Source organism: Lontra canadensis, unplaced genomic scaffold (genome assembly GCF_010015895.1).
Source record: "Lontra canadensis isolate GAN:19392208 unplaced genomic scaffold, GSC_riverotter_1.0 scaffold8, whole genome shotgun sequence".
Taxonomy (NCBI): domain Eukaryota; kingdom Metazoa; phylum Chordata; class Mammalia; order Carnivora; family Mustelidae; genus Lontra; species Lontra canadensis.
The window spans coordinates 12011331-12029841 of NW_022631002.1; the positions used below are offsets into that span (position 1 = coordinate 12011331).

Below are 18511 nucleotides of genomic sequence, written 5' to 3' on the forward strand. Positions count from 1 at the left end.
GGCAGGTGCGAGTTTTTTTTTTTTTTTTTTAATTTATTTGACAGAGAGAGATCTCAAGTAGACAGAGAGGCAGGCAGAGAGAGAGAGAGAGGGAAGCAGGCTCCCTGCTGAGCAGAGAGCCCGATGCGGGACTCGATCCCAGGACCCTGAGATCATGACCTGAGCTGAAGGCAGCGGCTTAACCCACTGAGCCACCCAGGTGCCCAAGGTGCGAGTTTTTGTAATATCCCAGCCCTTGGGTTGGGAGGCAAATTCATTGAGTTGATTGTACTATTTTTGCTTTGAAACCTACAAAGGCTCTTTTATTTGCATTCAAATATTTTTAAAGATTAAAGAATTGAAAATAGCAAAATAATTGTTAGCATACCATACACAGTTGCTGTTTTCCACTTAAAGTGTCCTGAAGATTATTTTCTATTGGTACATGCAGATCTACCTTATTCTTCCTAGTGGCTACATAGCATTTCACTGTCTGTGAATGCATGCTCATTTAGTTTTTAGTCAGGCCTCCTTCACGGTGAACATTTGGGTTGTTTCTAGTCTGTAAACAGTGTTGCAATTAATGTCATTACATATACATTCTTATTCAATATATCCATAAGGTCACATTATTTTTAAAGATTTTATTTATTTGTCAGAGAGAGAGAGAGTGAGCACAGGCAGACAGAATGGCAGGCAGAGGTAGAGGGAGAAGCAGGCTCCCCGCTGAGCAAGGAGCCCAATGTGGGACCCGATCCCAGGACGCCGGGATCATGACCTGAGCCGAAGGCAGCCACTTAACCAACTGAGCCACCCAGGCGTCCCATAAGGTCACATTTTTTAGAATTGGGATTACTATGGCAAGAAATGTGTTATGATTATGAATAGATGCCTTGAGCTACTTGTTCAACTTCAGATAATAGTTTAAGGCAATGGTGAGAAATGCAAACGGAGTTTTCCTCCAAGATATTGTCAGCAAGGAGTACTTGAGGACACCTGCGAGTGTGTGCCTGACTGCCTTTGCACATGCAAGGTATTTGGACCAGAGAAGGTGTGGAAATGAGGTGAGGGTGACACTGCATTCACCACTTGTAAAAAGCACCATTTGTGACCTAAGGTCTCTAGGCCTTTTGGACAGGAGTTCCTTCCAGACCCGTAGACTCAGCCTAAGTCTTGCCTACTCCCTGTAGATGCGCCAGGAGAGGCCTGGAAGGGGGAAAAGGAAAGGACAACTATCCTGACCTTGGGCACATCTATTATCGGGGTGGCCTCTGAGGTATCTGGCCCAGGCTTTCTCCCAGTGCTGGCTGGGCAGAGGTGCCCAGTCCCAGAACATAAACAAGAGTGATCCTGAAAATAACTTTTCCTAAGAGAGACAGAGTCCAGCTGGATTCTCTATTCTCCCCTTGGGGTCCTCTGCCCAGGGCAAGATTAGAGTTTTGCAAGGGAGGCTGTCACTCAGGGTGCAAAATTTATGCCCATGAAAAAAAAACCTTCATAATCAAGACAAAGGATATTTCAATGCAGTATTTAATTCAAAATTAAGGCAAAAAATAATCCATAATGAACACAATACCAAAATTTTAAATATCAAGGACAAGGTCCAACCCTGCACTTTACCATCTTGCTTCTCTTGCCTCACTAGCCCCGGTTCCAATAAAGCTTTATTTACAGAAACATGATTTAAAAAAATTATTTAATATAGGTGCACCTGGGCGGCTTAGTTGGGTGAGGCTTTCGATGGGGTCAGGTCATGATCTCAGGGTGGTGAGATGGAGCCCCAGTCCGACCCGTGCTGGGCATGGAGCCTGCTTCGGTTTTTCTCTCACTCCTTCTCCCTCTGCCCCTCCCCTGCTCGCGCCCTCTCTCTCTGTCAAAACAAACAAAAACCAAACAACTTTATTATATTTTGTGATAACTATCATACTGTTATTGTGAAAAAATATAATGTCTCTAAAATTTACCATTTTAACCATTTTTAAGTGTACAGTGGCCTTAAGTACATTCGCGACTGTTGTGTAACGGTAGGATTTTTTAAATATCACATTAAAATATTATAGATTGTGATTATGGAGTTTGGGGGCGCCCGAGCCCAGAGTCTCACTCACCTTACTCTCGTCTTCGCCCTGCCTCCCCCACTCCTCGCCCCCTCCTGGAGCCTGAGAATCGAAAACTGCCAAGTTTCTCCCAAAGGGCAGCAGCAAGAGTTATTCCAAAAGCGATCAGGCCACCAAGGATGTCCGTCCATGCAGCCACCCGCGACAGGAAGAGTTGCTCCGCCTGCTTCTGCCCGTCCCCTTCGCTCTTCTCTTGCGACGGGACACACCTGGCGGGCGCGCCCTATACCTGCCTAGGGCCACCTGGCTGGCAGCCCGCAGAGGGTGGCCCGCCCAGTTCGGGTCGCCGGGGCTTCCCCTCGGCCAATGAGGAAGAGGGAGCCTCCGGGCTCGGGCAGCGTCCGGCCGAGCGGCCAATGGGAGGGCGGCATGCAAATGAGCAGGTGCGGTGGCTGACGGCCCGTCAAGACCGTCCCGGCTCCCGGGATGTTAGAGGAGAGTTGGGCTGCCGCCGAGCAGAAGTCCGGGCTTCCAGCTGCGAGCTCCGGTCTCCCGCCATGGCCCCCGCTCCGCCCCGCGCCGTGTCCTTCTCGCCCGCCGAGGTCCAGCGGCGCCTGGCGGCCGGCGCCTGCTGGGTCCGCTGCGGGGCCCGCCTCTACGACCTCACTGGCTTCGTGCGGCACCACCCGGGGGGCGAGCAGCTGCTGCGGGCGCGGGCTGGCGAGGATGTTAGCGCGGACCTGGACGGGCCGCCGCACCGACACTCGGCCAACGCGCGCCGCTGGCTGGAGCAGTACTACGTGGGCGAACTGAAAGGAGACCCTCAGGTACATCCCTCCCCCTTGCTCCCCTTCTTCCCTCCCCCACTCTCCACGCACTGGCAAGCCCGGTCCACCTGCCCTCTAGGAGGACCCAAGGTGACAGCCTCCGCCCTCAGCTTCGCTTTCCCCTTCTCTCCAGGGAACAGGTCACTACCCGCCCCCCTCACCAGGACTTGTCCTTCCTCTCCAGCCTTGCTCCTGACCTGACCCTCTTCCACCACCTCCCAAGTTACTCCCTCCTTCCTAGTTGTTCCTTGTGCAGCCTCTGCCCTCTGACAATTTGGATCACCTTTTACCAGCCCCTCACGCTCCCAAGCTTTCCTTCCTGTTCCTTCATCAGCCTCTCCCTCTTTGCATCTGTTCTTCATTTCTGTCGAATAATAGCTTCCAGCCCCAGCTGCCCTCCCCTCCCCATCTCACCCTCGGGCTGCTTCCAGTTGTCACAGATCAGTTATCCTTCTCAGCCAGTTTGGATTTCCTGGTGCACTAGGGCTTCCCTTGGGTAGGTGGAGAGGTTGGGGCAGTTTCTTGGGTGGACTCTGTCCTCCCATCCCTCAGACCTCCCTTTATTTCTTGTCTTGCATGCTGGCATGGGTGTCCAAAAGGGCGAAATGACAGGGGTAAGCTAGTGTTTGGGCGGGGGAGGGGTGGGCACGGGGATTAGCCCTGTGAACCGCTTGCTGCCGTGCAGGACACCTTGTGATGCTATTTAGGTCTCCAACTGATCCTCGGGTAAGTTTTTTAAATCTCCATTTTAGGTGTGGAAACTGAGGCTCAGGGAGGCTCTATAATTTGTCTAAGGTTAAAGAACTAGTTAGTGGGAAAGCCAGATGTACCCAACTCCGAAATCAATGCTATCTCCATCCCAAGGATCTTGGGATACAGGGGATTGCTCCATCCACAGGGCCCCAGGTAGGCTGAGCTAGGGATAAACTCACTCCAGGTGTGGCTATAGGACTGGTGACCGTGGGACCATCATGCTTGGGCATTAAGCCAAGAGTTGTTGCTTGCTTCTACCTCTTGTTTTCAGAGAGGTCCCAGCAAGTGCTTTTAGATCTTTGGATAAAAGGACGTGTCTCTCACTGCTCCTGGTGGCTTCACATGGCACTGTCTAGTCTAATGTGTAAATCATTTATCCACTCACTCATTGGTCCTTGGATAATTGTCAGCACTGAGTTAGGCACTGAGGAGGTGCCAATGGACAGAACCAATACAGTCTTATTGGAGCTAACAGGCTAATCAGGGAACATACTAATGGTACAATAATTATTTCATCATCTGGTACCATCAGAATGTGGATTTGGAGGTGAGGAGTTCAAGAAGAGCTTTCTTGAGAAAGTGACATTTGCACTGAGAGTTAATTGATGGTTTGGGTGTTCGCCTGGTGAAGTGTGGTGGGATGAGCATTCCAGACAGAGGGAACAGCATGTGTGAAGAAGGCCCTGAAGGGTAAGGACTTGGCACAGTCAAGGGACAAATAAAACCAGTGTGGCTAGAGGCTGGTGGGCAAGGAGAGAGAAGGGGGAAGAGGCCAGCGATCAGCGGGAGCTACATCATGCCGGGCCTCCTAGGCTGCGGGCAGGATTTGGGACCCGATTCTAAGAAGGACAGGAAACCAGGGAAGGGATTCAATCAAGCAGGGGTGTGGTGTGGTCAGATTTGCATCTTTGGAAGAACACCCTGGCTCCAGGGCCAAGAATGAACAGAGGAAGCCCAAGGGGGTGTGAGGAGACCAGGCAGGAGACTACCATGTAGCCAAGGGGAGATGGGGTTGAATTTGGGAGATTTCATAGGTAAAATACCAGGGCTCAGCATTCTGCAGCGGCAGCCCATCTGAATCCGGGCAGCTGGTGTTTGGCGTCAGGTCATGCTGAAGGGACAGAGAGGTTTAGCTGTAGATACAACTCAAGCTGAGTGCAGGAAGCGAGAGGCTGGAATCGAGCTACAGAGTTCGAGATTTGTGATGTCTCATGGGAGCCATCCTACACTGCAACTGTGTCCTATGAACAGGGGCCTTAGGGTGAGGCTTCTCTTCCCAGAAAGCAAGGATCACCCCAGGCCAGCAGCCCTCAATGGCTCTACCTCCCAGCTCTGCTAAGCACCCAACACTTGTTTGCTTTTGTTTTGTTCCGCTTTGCTTTGCCTTACCTGACCCTCAGGGAGGACTCAGAGAGTATGGAGACCAAATTTGCTTCCTACCCCCGCCCTCACCTGTTAGCCAGAGTCCCAATGCGGCCACGCTGCAGACATCCTTATATCTGAGCCCCAATCTGAGGATGTGGGGAAAAAACTAAAAACTGACAACGTGCTTATAGACCCAAGGCTCACACTTGACCAGCAGCCATACTTAACCAACACTCCAGTTGCCTGCCAGCTTCTGTCTACGGATTTCTTTTCTGGAAACTAGTATAGTGTTGTCTTTAAACTGAGGGAGAAGGTAGTCAGAGGAGAAGACTGGAATGGAGTATCCTGTACAGAGAGAAGCTCTCTTCTTATGGCCCGAATGGAGTCATCTCTGTTCTTCTTTCTGGCTCAGCCTTTCAAGCAGCCTTCATATTGCTTTCCTCCCCTCCCTTCTCTCCTCCTGCTAGACCAGAGATGCTGACATGTGGGGAGCTTCGAGCCCAGCTCCCATAATGTGTGGACCAGGAGGGGAGAGGGGAAAGGGGAATGTCATTAACCAGCTCCTTTTGTTTGGAGTTCATTTCCTTTTTCTCTTTCTTTCTTTCTTTCTTTCTTTCCTTTTTTTTTTTTTGAAGATTTTATTTATTTATTTGAGAGAGAGAGCCTGAGTAGGGAGCCCAATGGAGGGCTCATTCCCAGGACCCTGGGATCACGACCTGAGCAGAAGGCAGACGCTTCACTGAGCCACCCAGGCACCCCTGAAGTTCATTTATGAGTGGTTCTCCTTCTAGCAGTCCTTCTTCCCCAGTGTAGTCCTTGGAGGGGAGCCTCCTGGAGCTCTGCTCTGAAATTTCCAGGAAGGTCTGGTCCCTTTGGTTTCCCCTGTTCTCCATTTTGCCACACCTCCTCACACACCCCTAGGTACTCTAACACACATTCACACTCACACAAAGACATACATATGTACACACACACACACACACACACACACACACACAAAACAAGTCAAACTCGTTTGAGCCCACATACTGTCAGGATGAAACAAGTTCTGCTGTGACCATGGTCTTGCACTTGAGGAAGTTGAGCTGCCCACCTAGAGCGAGTGAGAGGGCTCTGGCTGAGCAGAGAAATCAAGCCCTCTTCTCATCCTGACCCACAGGGGTGGGGGGAGTGGTCAATCTCCTCACTGCAAACTCAGTTCTTCTAGCTGTAGCTCATGTCGTTAGTGGGGGTGTGAGGTCCATTTATCGAGTTGCAACCAGCATTTATTTATTTATTTTAAGATTTTATATATCTAATTTATTTTATTTTATTTTTTAAAGGTTTTATTTATTGATTTGGCAGAGAGAGAGACACAGCGAGAGAGGGAACACTAGCAGGGGGAGTGGGAGAGGGAGGAGGCTTCCTGCTGAGCAGGGAGCCCGATGAGGGGCTTGATCCCAGGACCCAGGGATCATGACCTGAGCTGAAGGCAGATGCTTAATGACTGAGCCACCAGACGCCCTTTTATTTATCTATTTTAGTGAGAGAGAAAGAGGGAGAGAGAAAGAGAGCATGCGAGCAGGGGGAGGGGCAGAGGGAGAGAATCCCAAGCAGACTCCCCACTGAGCACAGAGCCCAACATGGGGAGCCACCTCACAACCCCGAGATCACAACCTGGGCTCACACCAGGAGTTAGATGCACAACCGAACCCAGCAGGTGCCCCTGAGCTCCAGTCGGCATTTAAAAGAAATAATTAGGAAAGGAAAGTGCTTTGGGTTCAAATCTCCTCCCAAGATCATAGATACTGTGTTTCCCAGACTTGGGGTGTCCATGAATCACTGTCAAGTTTTTTTTCCCTAAATTGGTATACCACTTGAACTATTATACTTAATATTTATCTTTAGGTAGACTCTATTTTCCCACTTACTCACCCTAGGCAATAATACCAGTGACATCACAAGTTTTACGTGCACTTGAAAACAGAGAGCTATTCAGATAAGAAATGCTTATCCCTTGTATCTCCTAAAATCATCCTAGGTCTCATCGGTGGAGTAAATATCATACTCTGGAAAATACAGAAAGCAGAGTTTCTTAATCCCTGTGTTCTGTGGATCATTTTCTGGGATTGGTGAATGGGGTTGTGCATTTTTCTAGTGAGAGAGTGACAGCTTTTATCATAGTCCAACCAGAATCCTCCCCTCACTCCAAACCTGCCGTCAAGGGGCTAATAACTGTGAAAGGGTGGCTTGTACTCCCCGCCCCCCACACACACATACACGTGTGGACTTGGGAGGTCCACATGCTTCTGGATAGAAGCCCTCTGTTCGAGAAGACCTTGGAGGAAGACAAACCTCAACTCCCCAGCCAGTGCTGTTGGCGTAATTGATGTCCAAATGACTGGGCGCTGGGTCCTTTTCCCACAGGGTGCGTCCTTCTCTGGCTGAGAAGTCCGCAATATCTCCCATGGGTGTTTCTGCCAGCCTTTGGGGGTCTGGCCACGCAGAGCCTCAGGGCTTGAGTAATCCAATAGCATAGGACAGCTAAGTGCAGGAAGACTCAGAGTGCCAACCCCACCACTCAGCTTTCCCTGGCCAGGGTCATCGGGACCTTTGCCTCGCCTAACCCGGTCACCAGTTCACACCTTACCTCACCTGGTCTGGAAGCGACTCTTGATGCAGTCACCATTCCTTTTCCTTGATAAACTTTCTTCACTTGGCTTCTGGAGACCACATCCTTTAGGTCTACACCTGCTTGAGTTTTCTGTGGCTGCTCTAACAGATCGCCAGGAACTCAGTGACTTCAAGCAACGCAGAGGTATTCTGTTATGGTTCCAGAATTCAGAAGTCAGAAATAAGTCAGCAGAGCAGGCTTCCTTCTGAAGTTTCTAAGGAAGAATCCATTTTCTTGCCTTTTCCAGCTTTTATTTATTTGTTTATTTATTTCAAACAGTGGTTTTTATCTACTTATTTCTTAAGTAGGCGCCACACCCAGCGTGGAGCCCAGCACAGCGCTTGAACTCACAACGCTGAGCTCAAGAGTTGGATGCCTAACCAACTGAGCCACCCAGGGACCCCCTTTTCCAGCTTTTAGAAACTGCTGGTATACTTGGCTTCCCCAGCCAGGAGTTGCATCTCTCCAACCTTTGCTCTCACGTCTCTTCTTCTCTGACTCTCCTGCCTTCATACTTCACTTCTAAGGTCCCTTGTGACCACACTAAGGCCACCAGGATCATCCAGGATCATCTCCCCTTCTCAAGGTCCCAAACTTAATCACATCAGCAAAGTCCTTTTTGCCACGTAGGATAACATATTCCCGGGTCCCAGGTGTGGGGACATAGACTGGGGGGCAGGTGGGTGCATTGCTGCACCTACCTCACCACCTGGAGCCTGGTGATTCGTTCTCAGGCTTCTTCGCTAGTTTCTCATGCTCCGCATCTCTCAGAGAAGTTTGCAGAGGTTAAATGGAACCGTAGAACGTGTGCTCTGCTGGATAGCTGCTTCCATTCAGTACTATGTCTAGGAGATTATCTGTGTTTTCCTTACTTTTTTTAAATAAAGGTTTTATTTCTTTAGTTGAGAGAGAGCAGGGAGGGGAAGGGGAAGGAGCAAGAAGCAGGCTCCCCGCTGAGCAGGGAGCGCGACTTGGGACTCGATCCCAGGACCCCGAGATCATGACCTAAGCTGAAGGCAGACCCTTAACTGAGCCACCCAGGCGCCCCTTCCTTACTATTGATGGCAACTGTCTGCACTGTCTTCTTTGTCCTCGAGAAGCCATAGGCTGTAGAAAGGAAAAAATGCAGAATAACTGGAAGACAGAGTGGCTGGCTTGGCACAGACCACACTCTAATCCTCATGAGCACCCTTAGTCAGATTCCTTCTGGGATGTCTCCCTGCTGCTGCCCCACTCTGGCCAGCGCCCCCCTAAGCTCATTCTTGCAACAGTCTCCCAGGCAGATCTCTCCCGCACTCCCATGCCTGCGACCTTTCCTAAAGGGACTTTTGTCCTGTCACAGCAGTATTCCCAAGCTCTTAGGGCCCGCCCACGGCCACACCCTTTCTGTCCCGCTCTGGTGCCCGCTTCTTACACAGAGCTTCTCGCCCTTTGCCTGCACCTGCGTTACAGAGTTCATAACGTTCTTCCTTATTTACTGTGTTTTTCTCTCTGTGTCCAATCTTGTCGACTAAACCATAAACTCTCTGAACACTGGAACTGTCTGATTCATCTGGGTTCCTCTAGGACACACTAGCACGTCAGTATATGCCAACAGGAACGAATCAATGTTTGAGTCGGTGAATGAGTAAACTGCTTGGAAAACCAAAACCTACAAATAATGAAAAAGGAAAGTGGTCATCTTAGCACACACAAAATACTTCAAGAGTTACAAAGTTTAAAAAAAAAAAAATCTTTTTCCAGTTCCTCTTTGTTGGCTGAAAGGTCTGGGAGTTTGGTGGAAAGGATGGAGGGCTATCCAGGGACACACTCATTTCTTCCTTTGTCCCTGGTTATTCTCAGCCAGAGAGCTGGCCAGTGTCTTCTAGACCAGCCACTGCCATTCACACATGCCCATGAGTCCCCTGCGGGGGTGGGCATGAAGTCGGTCACAGAAAATGCCTGTCGAGAGCCCTCATTGCTCTCAGGGCTGTGGCCAGCCCCATGTGGCTTTAAGTGCCTGCATGACATGCACAGGCAGGACCCAGGATGCCTGGATTTCCAGTTCTATTTACTCTTTCCTGCGTCTTTTCATGAAAATTTCTCTAAAGGATATATCCTTGGAACTGCGGTCCTCTATCTTCTCTAATCACTGCTCATCTAGGTTGATATGATATTTAAACTTCATACTCAAGATTTTTTTTAAAAGATTTTATTTATTGATTTGACAGACAGAGATCACAAGTAGGCGGAGAGGCAGGCAGAGAGAGAGGAGGAAGCAGGCTCCCTGCCGAGCAGAGAGCCCAATGTGGGGCTCAATCCCAGGACCCTGGGACCATGACCTGAGCCAAAGGCAGAGGCTTTAACCCACTGAGCCACCCAGGCGCCCAATACTCAAGATTTTTTGTTGTGAGGCACAGTTCGCCAAATATTTTGTTTTCCTGCCTTGATAGTATATTGCAAGGTATTTAAGTAGTGGTACCAGATAAGCAAATTTGGGGGGCTGTGATGCATATAAATATGTCGTCAAGTCCTGTCCTGGGAAAACTAACAGCCAGAAATTCTGTTGTTACAAGAATGCGTGACTATGCAGGTCAACCTTGCGATCTACAATAGACTTGGTTGATAATTATGTGAGGTAGTCTTAATTTCTTCTTTAAAGGGAATAGAATTTAAAAGTTAGTCTAGTTCTCTACATTCTTCTGTGCCCCTAGAACCTTCCCAACAGTGTTTAGCTCAGATGTCCCACTGGAAAGTGGATCTCTAGTAATAGTTTTAGTTTTATTAGTTCCAAATGTCTGTGGTCCATAAGAACCCACTCAGTCACTAAGCTCTAGTCTTTTTTTTTTTTTTTTTTTTAATCTGACAGAGCGTACTTATGCCCAAGCAGGCAGAGTGCCTGACATGGGGCTCGATCCCAAGATGATGGGATCATGACCTAAGCCAAAGGCAGACGTTTAACTGAGTCACCCAGGTGCCCCTAGTCCTTAGTCTTCTATAATAACAAAAGTCTATGAAACGGGCCTCATTTATCCACAGAGACAAAAGACAGACCTCAAAAATTTTTAAGTCAATTCAAGGCCCACACTGTGAGTCTGGCTGCCGTGGAAGAATAAAGGACATCCGCACTGGGGCACCTGGAGATGGCTTCTGTGACCCTATATACCACTCCCCCCAAGCCAGGGACAAGGCTAGAGTAGCCTGCCTTAGTGGTCGTTTTCTCTTATCCAGGGAAGACCCATTGGCATGCCAAGTGTAATGGCTTTTGCACGTTGCAAATAGGGTGCCGTAAAAAATTCCGTTGTTGGGACGCCTGGGTGGCTCAGTTGGCTAAGCCGCTGCCTTCGGCTCGGGTCATGATCCTGGGGTTCTGGGATCGAGTCCCGCATCAGGCTCCTTGCTCGGCAGGGAGCCTGCTTCCTCCTCTCTCTCTGCCTGCCTCTCTGCCTGCTTGTGTGTACTCTCTCTCTGACAAATAAATAAAATCTTAAAAAAAAAAAAAAAAAAAATTCCGTTGTTCCTTGGACCTAAATAGGAAGGTCCTTGACTCCTAGGAAAAAAGTCACTTGAAATGAATCTACTTTAAATGAAGACTAGATCTCATAGAAAATGGAATAGGGATTGGGAGACGGGAACTGATTATCTTTAAAAATGGAAATGACGGGGTGCCTGCCTGGGTCAGTTGGTAGAACGTAAGACTCTTGATCTCAGGGTCATGACTTTGAGCCCCAAGTTGTGCACAGAGATTACTTAAAAAAAAAAAAAAATTAAAACAAAAATGAAACTGAAAATTTTTTTTCATTTATTTTAACCTGACAACCAAATTAAGATTGCACTTGCGTGCAGGTTTTTAGATTGAACAAATAAATCAAGTCATGTGGGTTTTGTGCACATGAGCAGTTTTTCTGGCAAAAGTGTATGAAAGCACAATGTGGCATTCCAAACTTCACATTGGCTTTTCACACATTAAGAGTCTTTTTGTAAGAGTATTTAAGAGCTAGGGATCTCTCTTGATCCTTTGATAAACAGGTCATTCATTCTCTTTTGAAGAGCCTCATCCTTTGCTGGTCACCTGTGTTTCAGTGTTAAACAGCCTAACTTTGCCAGGTCCTTATTTTGTAGTTGAATTGCGAGTAAAACGGTTTTCTTTCCGCTTCATTGACTTCATGAAATTTTTGGTTTTTGGCATTGATTTTCAATTTCACTTTGTTGTGGGTTTGCATTTTGTTACATTGTATGTTGTCGGATGACAGCAACCCCAACCATCACTTTGCCGAGTAGACTATGGGGATCTGGGAGGAGGCAGGGGTCAATGTTTAAGCATGAACTAAACTCATAAATGGTCAGTTGGCTTGCAGATAGTTGCACGTTAAGGTGATTTTTGGTGACCTTTGCAACTTGAATCTCCAGGGACTCAGAAAAAGAACACTTGGATAATAATGATCCTTCTAGAACTAATAGTTTGGTTAGTTCTCCCATCTCATAGATGAAAAACGTGTAGTTCTAAGAGATCCTGGAATGTGGCGGGTCTCAAGGTCCCTGGTATTTCCACTGCACATACATAGGGACAAACCTTAACCAAGGGGAATCTTTTTCTTATTGATTTATAATCACTCTTTATATGTGAAGGATATTAGACCATTTCTATCGTATGTATTACTATTTGTCCTTTAGTTTTCATTTGTCTTTTGACTCCTTTAATGTTTTTTCTCCATTTAAACCTTTAAAATATCTATATTGTAAAACATACTGTTTTATCATTCTTAGAAAGACCACCTCTACTTGAAGATTTTATACATAAAATATATTGTAGGGGTGCCTGGGTTGTTTAGTCAGTTAAGCATCTGTCTTCAGCTCAGGTCATGATCCCAGGGTCCTGGTTTCGAGCCCCGCGTTGTGTTGGCTCCCTGCTTAGCAGGAAGCATTCTTGTCCCTCTCTTTATGCCTGCCACTCCCCCCTCCTCGCTTGTACTCTCTCTCTCTGTCAAATAAATAAAATCTTTAAAAAATATATTTTAGTATCAGGGAGCCTGGGTGGCTCAGTTGGTTAAGCCTCTGACTCTTGGTTTTGGCTCAGGTCATGATCTCAGGGTCGTGGGACTGAGATTCATGTCAGGCTCCATGCTCAGCAGGGAGTCTGCTTGAGTTTCTCTCTTTCTCTCCCTCCCCCTCCCCCTCTGCTCCTCTCCTTGCTCACGGGTATTTGCACACATGTTTTCTCTCTCTCTAAAATACATAAAATCTTAAATATGTTTGTATCTTGCTAATAATGTTATGCTTAATGTTTTTGTTATTGTTTGTTTTTTCTTGAATTTATTATCTACCTGAAATTTTTTTTGGTATAAGGAACAAAATAGAGATTATTTTAGGTTTATATTTTTCCAAATGACCAACTGGTTATCCCAGTAGATTTATGGAATAATCACTTTTCCTACTGGTTTAAAAAATACCTTTATCATACATCAACCATTCAAAGATATGGTTTGGTCCATTTGAGGCTTTATTCTGTACCATGGAAACCACTAATTTTTTATTAGGTTTCAGCCTTTAGTTTTTTGTTTTTGTTTTTGTTTTGTTTCATTTTGTTTTTCTCTCCGTCTTCCTTCTGTTCCATTCCAGCCAGGATTTTGCCCCCACCTGCTCCACTAGAGAAAGCAAAGGGCCGGACAGGGACTGAGCATCATTTCTGGGCAATGTTGCTGGTCTTGACTTTCACAGCTGGGGCTGTCTAGCATGCCCTGGACACTGAGGTCATGTGGCCAAAGCAGGGAGTAAGCAGCTCAAGGAAGCCCACGCAGGCGACAGGCCCTAGTCACCAAGACTGGAAGGGAAGGGGGCACGCAAAGTGGGTGTCCTAGTGGTCATGGAATGGTAATTATTTCAGCAGGGAATGTAGGGGTGCGGAGGGGTGTGGAGAGAGTGCGTGGAGGCGGGCTTGTGGCTAGAATTCTGGACATGGGTGGTCCTGTGCACCTTCCTGGTATTGTGTCCACCCACAGCCTGTCATTAGAAGCTAGAAGAACAGTGAGATAGCCACGTTTACTAGCAGGGAACCTAGGGTCCTTCTTGCAAAGTGCTGTAAATCTCATACTTCTTGGCCCTCTGGCCGAGGGAACTGGATGCTTATTGCCCCACCTTCCTTCATCAAAATCAAAAGACAAACTCCTTAAAAATAGATTCCTGGTCTTCCAGGGATGATGGAAATGTTCTATATCTTGATTTGGACATTGGGTACAAGGAAGCACATGACTGTCAAAACTTATCAAACTATACACTTAAGATTGATAAACTTTGGGTCATCTGGGTAGCTCAGTCAGTTAGGCATCTGCCTTTGCCTCAAGTCATGATCCCAGGGTCCTGGGACCGAGTCCTGGTGTCCAGCTCCCTGATCAGCCAGGGGTCAGCTTGTTCCTCTCCCTTTCCCCCTCCTCGGCCCGTGCTCTCTCACTCGCTCTCTCTTGCAAATGAATAAATAAAATCTTTAAAAAAAAAAGAAAGAAAGAAAGATAGGTCATCTTTACTATATGGAAATTAGACCCACATTTTTTAAAGAGAGGCAAATAAATTTCACATTTATTTAGTAATCATGCCTTTGGATATGCCTTATGATTACACGTGTTAGGTGTTAATATATGCAAACTTTTAAAGATTGTTTTTAAAAAGAACCCATAGGGGGCGCCTGGGTGGCTCAGCGGGTTTAGCCGCTGCCTTCGGCTCAGGTCATGATCTCAGGGTCCTGGGATCGAGCCCCGCATCGGGCTCTCTGCTCAGTGGGGAGCCTGCTGCTTCTTCCTCTCTCTCTGCCTGCCTCTCTGCCTACTTGTGATCTCTCTCTGTCAAATAAATAAATAAAATCTTAAAAAAAAAAAAAGAACCCATAGGATATGAATAAATGGTAGGACTTAGGTAGAGGGGTTCTTTCAGCTTGACTGCAGTTTAAAATTTTTCAATAATAAAACACTGGGGAAAAACTAAGTAGTCACATTATAGGCATTCCAGAGAAATGTGTGTTCTTAAATCAGTGGAAAAATAAAGCAACAACACTTGAACTGTTACGTGCAACAAAGCATCACATTTCTAGTAATATTGTGCTACTTTCCTAGAGCAGTACCCCAAAGGAGGTGGCTTAAAATGAGAGAAATGTTTCTTCTCAGTCCCAGAGACTGGAAGTCTGAAACTGGGGTAGGAGCAGAGTTGGTTCCTTCCCGAGGCGCTGACGGAGAATCTGTTTGCCTCTTTTTTGGTTTCTTGGCTTACAGGTACATCCCTTCAATCTCTGCCTCCGTCCGCACAAATGCACTTTTCCCTGTATCTCTGCATCTCCAAGTCCCCCCCCCTCCTTTGAGGACACCAGTTATACTGGATTTCCAGTCCACCTTAACCCAGTATGACCTTAAAGGAACAGGATTACATCTGCAAATACCCTGTTTCCAAATAAAATCGCATTCACAGGTTCTGGGTGAACATGAATTTGGTCTGGGTGGTGGGGTAGGGGCTGGAGACACCATTCCGCCCAGTACCGATATCATTAAACTACTTTGCCACTCAGACAACCTAGATGGACATGGCTCAGTTGGTTATGTTGTCCAACTCTTGATTTTGGCTCTGGTCAAGATCTCGGGGTTGTGGGATCAAGCCCTACATCAGGCTCTGTAATCAGCAGGAAGTCTGCTTGAGATTTTTCTCTCTCCCCGTCTGCCCCCACCCAATAAATAAATAAATAAATCTTTAAAGGAAAAAGACTCTCTGGAGACAAGACCAGAAATCTGTGTTTTAGACAAGCACCCCATGTGGCTCAGAAGCTCCGTCAAATTTGCTGCCCTCTGTTCTAGAAAGCTAAGGGCAAAGGGAAAATGGGATGGAAAACTGGAAGGGTGAAAGTTGCACAGTGGGCAGATCTCTCGGGATTACTTAAGAATCGGCATCCCCAAGCTCTGAGCATGCGGCTTGGCACAGAGCAGCTGTGCAGGCCACCCACCCTCTCCCCAACACAGCCAGAAAGAGCAGGGGCCTGGAGTCTGCAGCCCAAGACCTGTGCCCTGGTCCAGCTGTGTGTCCCATTGACTATGTGACACTGTGTGAGTAATTTAAACTCTCCCGGCCTCAGCTCCATCATTCCCTGCATCCCTACAGGGTTTGGTCGCAGGAGATCTGTAAGACCAAACGTGTATGTTGAACAGAATGAGGATGACTACAAACCCCCTCATCCCCAACTTCTGCTGAGAAAAGGTAGATTCCTGTTGAGAGATGGATGTCTTCAGAACCTGAGAGGCTATGTGCTCAGACCCTCTTGGGCAAAGCCATGCACCCTGGGGGAGCTGGGGAGGGGTGACATCCTGGTCCCTCACTGTTGTCCCTTCCCCCCCAGCTAGGGTCTGGGGGTCTGTTCCAACCTGCTTCCTTCATTCCGTCTTCACCTGGACAGGGGCAGGGCTGGACCAGGGAACTCACCCCAGTTAGGGATGGACAGTCCCCAAATATTAGGCTGGCAAAGGCCCCAAGGGGTCCCAGGGGTGTGCAGAGTCGCCTTATTTTCCCCACGTCTTCTTCCTCTCTTTTAACATAACCCTGATATACATGTTTATTGCACAAACACAATAGTCTCCTCACGCTCAGACTGAGCTCTGGTGCTTGGGACAAAAAGACATGTTGTAACTGCCCTCCTGGGGTATGCCTGCCGGTGGTGAAGGGAGGGAGACAAATAGGACAGTTATAGGTGATTGATAAGAGCTACAATAGAGTATTTTATATATGTGTATTATAAGAGTCTCTATGTGTGTATGTTTTATACAACAGAATAGATAATATATTTCAGAATGGGGGCTGCGACAGTGACAGCTGGAACTTCTGATGGGAGGAGTCTAGGGTGACTTCTCTGAAGAGCTGATATCTGATGGATGACAAGGAGTCATCATAAAGGAGAACTTGGTAAAAAGAAAAAAAAGATTTATTTATTTTAGAGGGAGAGAGAAAGAGCGAGCAGGGGAAGGGCAGAGGGAGAGAGAATCTCAAGCAGACTCCTCGCTGAGTGTGGAACCTGACAAGGGACTCCATCTCACGATCCTGACACCATGACCAGAGCCAAAAATCAGGAGTTGGACGCTTAACTGACTGAGCCACTCAGGTGGCCTCTGAAAGGGGGCTCTGGTGCTGCTAGAGCATTGCAGGTGAGGAGGAGTGTGGTCTGGGTGGGGGCGGGGGAAGCAGGGGCCTTTGTCTCTGCAGAGCTCATGGTCATCCTGAGGGGGTTTAGATTTTATCCTGAGAACAATGAGCTGGAGGACTGTAAGTGGAAGACTGGCAAAGTTGGTCTGCATTGGGACGCCTGGGTGGCTCAGTTGGTTAAGCGGCTGCCTTCAGCTCAGGTCATGATCCCAGTGTCCTGGGATCGAGTCCCACATCGGGCTCCTTGCTTGGAGGGGAGCCTGCTTCTCTCTCTGCCTCTGCCTGCCACTCTGCCTGTGCTCGTGCTCTCTCTCTCTCTCTCTCTAACAAATAAATAAATAAAATCTTACAAAAAAAAAGTTGGTCTGCATTTTACTAGGTTGTTCTGGCTTCAGAGGGGAGGCGGAAGGGGGTCAAGAGTGGAAGCAGGAAGTAAGCTAAGAGGACACCACTGTGGTTGACAGAGCCGCCACTGAGACAAAAGGAAATGGCTAGGAACCAGAAATGTCGTGGGGGCGGAAGCATTATAACTTGCTCATGGATTAAATGCTGAGAGTAAGGGGAAGACTTAAGGATGACACCAAGGTGACTTAGCAACTGGGTGGTTCGAGATACGGAACGGGTGAATACTGGGGTGGAGGCCCAGGTTTGGGGTGAGGTAATCAGAGTACACTGGGGCCACATTCGGTTTGAAATGCCAAGGAAACACTCACGTAGAGATTTCAAATAGTCGTTGAATGTATGAGTCCAGAGCTATGTTATCCAGTATGGTAGCCGTGTACCACGTGTGGCTATTTAATTTAAAATTAAATAAAATTAAAATCCAGTCCTTCAGTTATATGAGGCACATTCCAAGCACTCAGTTAGAAATATGGGGCTGGAGCTACTACATCAGACAGCACAGATCTAGAACATTTCCATCAATGCAGAAAATTCTATGGGGCAGCATTCATCTAGAGCTGTGCCGCAGAGCTGAAAGGTATTTCTCTCTAGAATAATGACGTCCTAATCTGGTGACTCTGGTCCAGCAAGCTGGTATCCTCGTGTTGTTCACAAATAGCTCCTTCTTGTCCTTGACCACACCAGACTGTGTATGTAAGTGATGTCCCTGAGTGGTGGCTCTGTCAGAGAGGCCCTGACCACCCAGAAGGACAGCTTGCCCTAGGGCTGTTCAAGGACTTCATCCCCTGGAGCTAAAGCACCTTATAGGGATGAGGATAAACATAGTGTTTGATAAGCATAAAACAGGGCGCGTAGACCAGCACTCCCCAGGAGACACTAGTTCTAGGGTTAACTGTGCTGATTCTGCTAGTTTAAGAGATATGCGGTGGGGTTGGGGTCAGGTTAAATGAGAGTGGAAAAGAAGACATAAGCTCTGAGTCCAACAGTCTTGTGTTCTAGAATTATCTGTACCACTGGAGACAAGCCAGTCAACCCCTCTGAACGGAAGCATCCTCAAAGAAAATTCCAGGTCCAGGCAGGGAAGAGGGAATTGTTCAGACCAGTAGGTTGGAATCTGTAAAAAGTAGCAGGTGTGAGCCAGGTCGATCTGCGGGGGAGTTATTCTGTTTTGCCAACCAAACAAACAGTTGAGGGTCTTCTTGTGTTCTTGGCAATATAATCATTTGTCATTTTGTAACCGATGATGAGAACGAGTAAGTTATCTCTCTTTAACTAATAGATTATAAAAGGAAAATTTAGGAATATTGTTTCTGGGATAGTGATATATGGAG

At 47.5% G+C, this 18511-nt stretch overlaps 1 protein-coding gene across 1 annotated transcript in view; it reads left to right on the forward strand.

Moving 5' to 3' along the window:
* The first annotated feature begins 2103 nt into the window (after nt 1-2103).
* FA2H (fatty acid 2-hydroxylase) overlaps nt 2104-18511 on the forward strand; it is a 47345-nt gene continuing 30937 nt past the window's right edge. Inside the window, exon 1 of the mRNA XM_032853960.1 lies at nt 2104-2863. Coding sequence (XP_032709851.1) covers nt 2216-2863 — 648 coding nt within the window. The 5' untranslated portion in view covers nt 2104-2215. The remainder of the gene's footprint in view (nt 2864-18511) is intronic.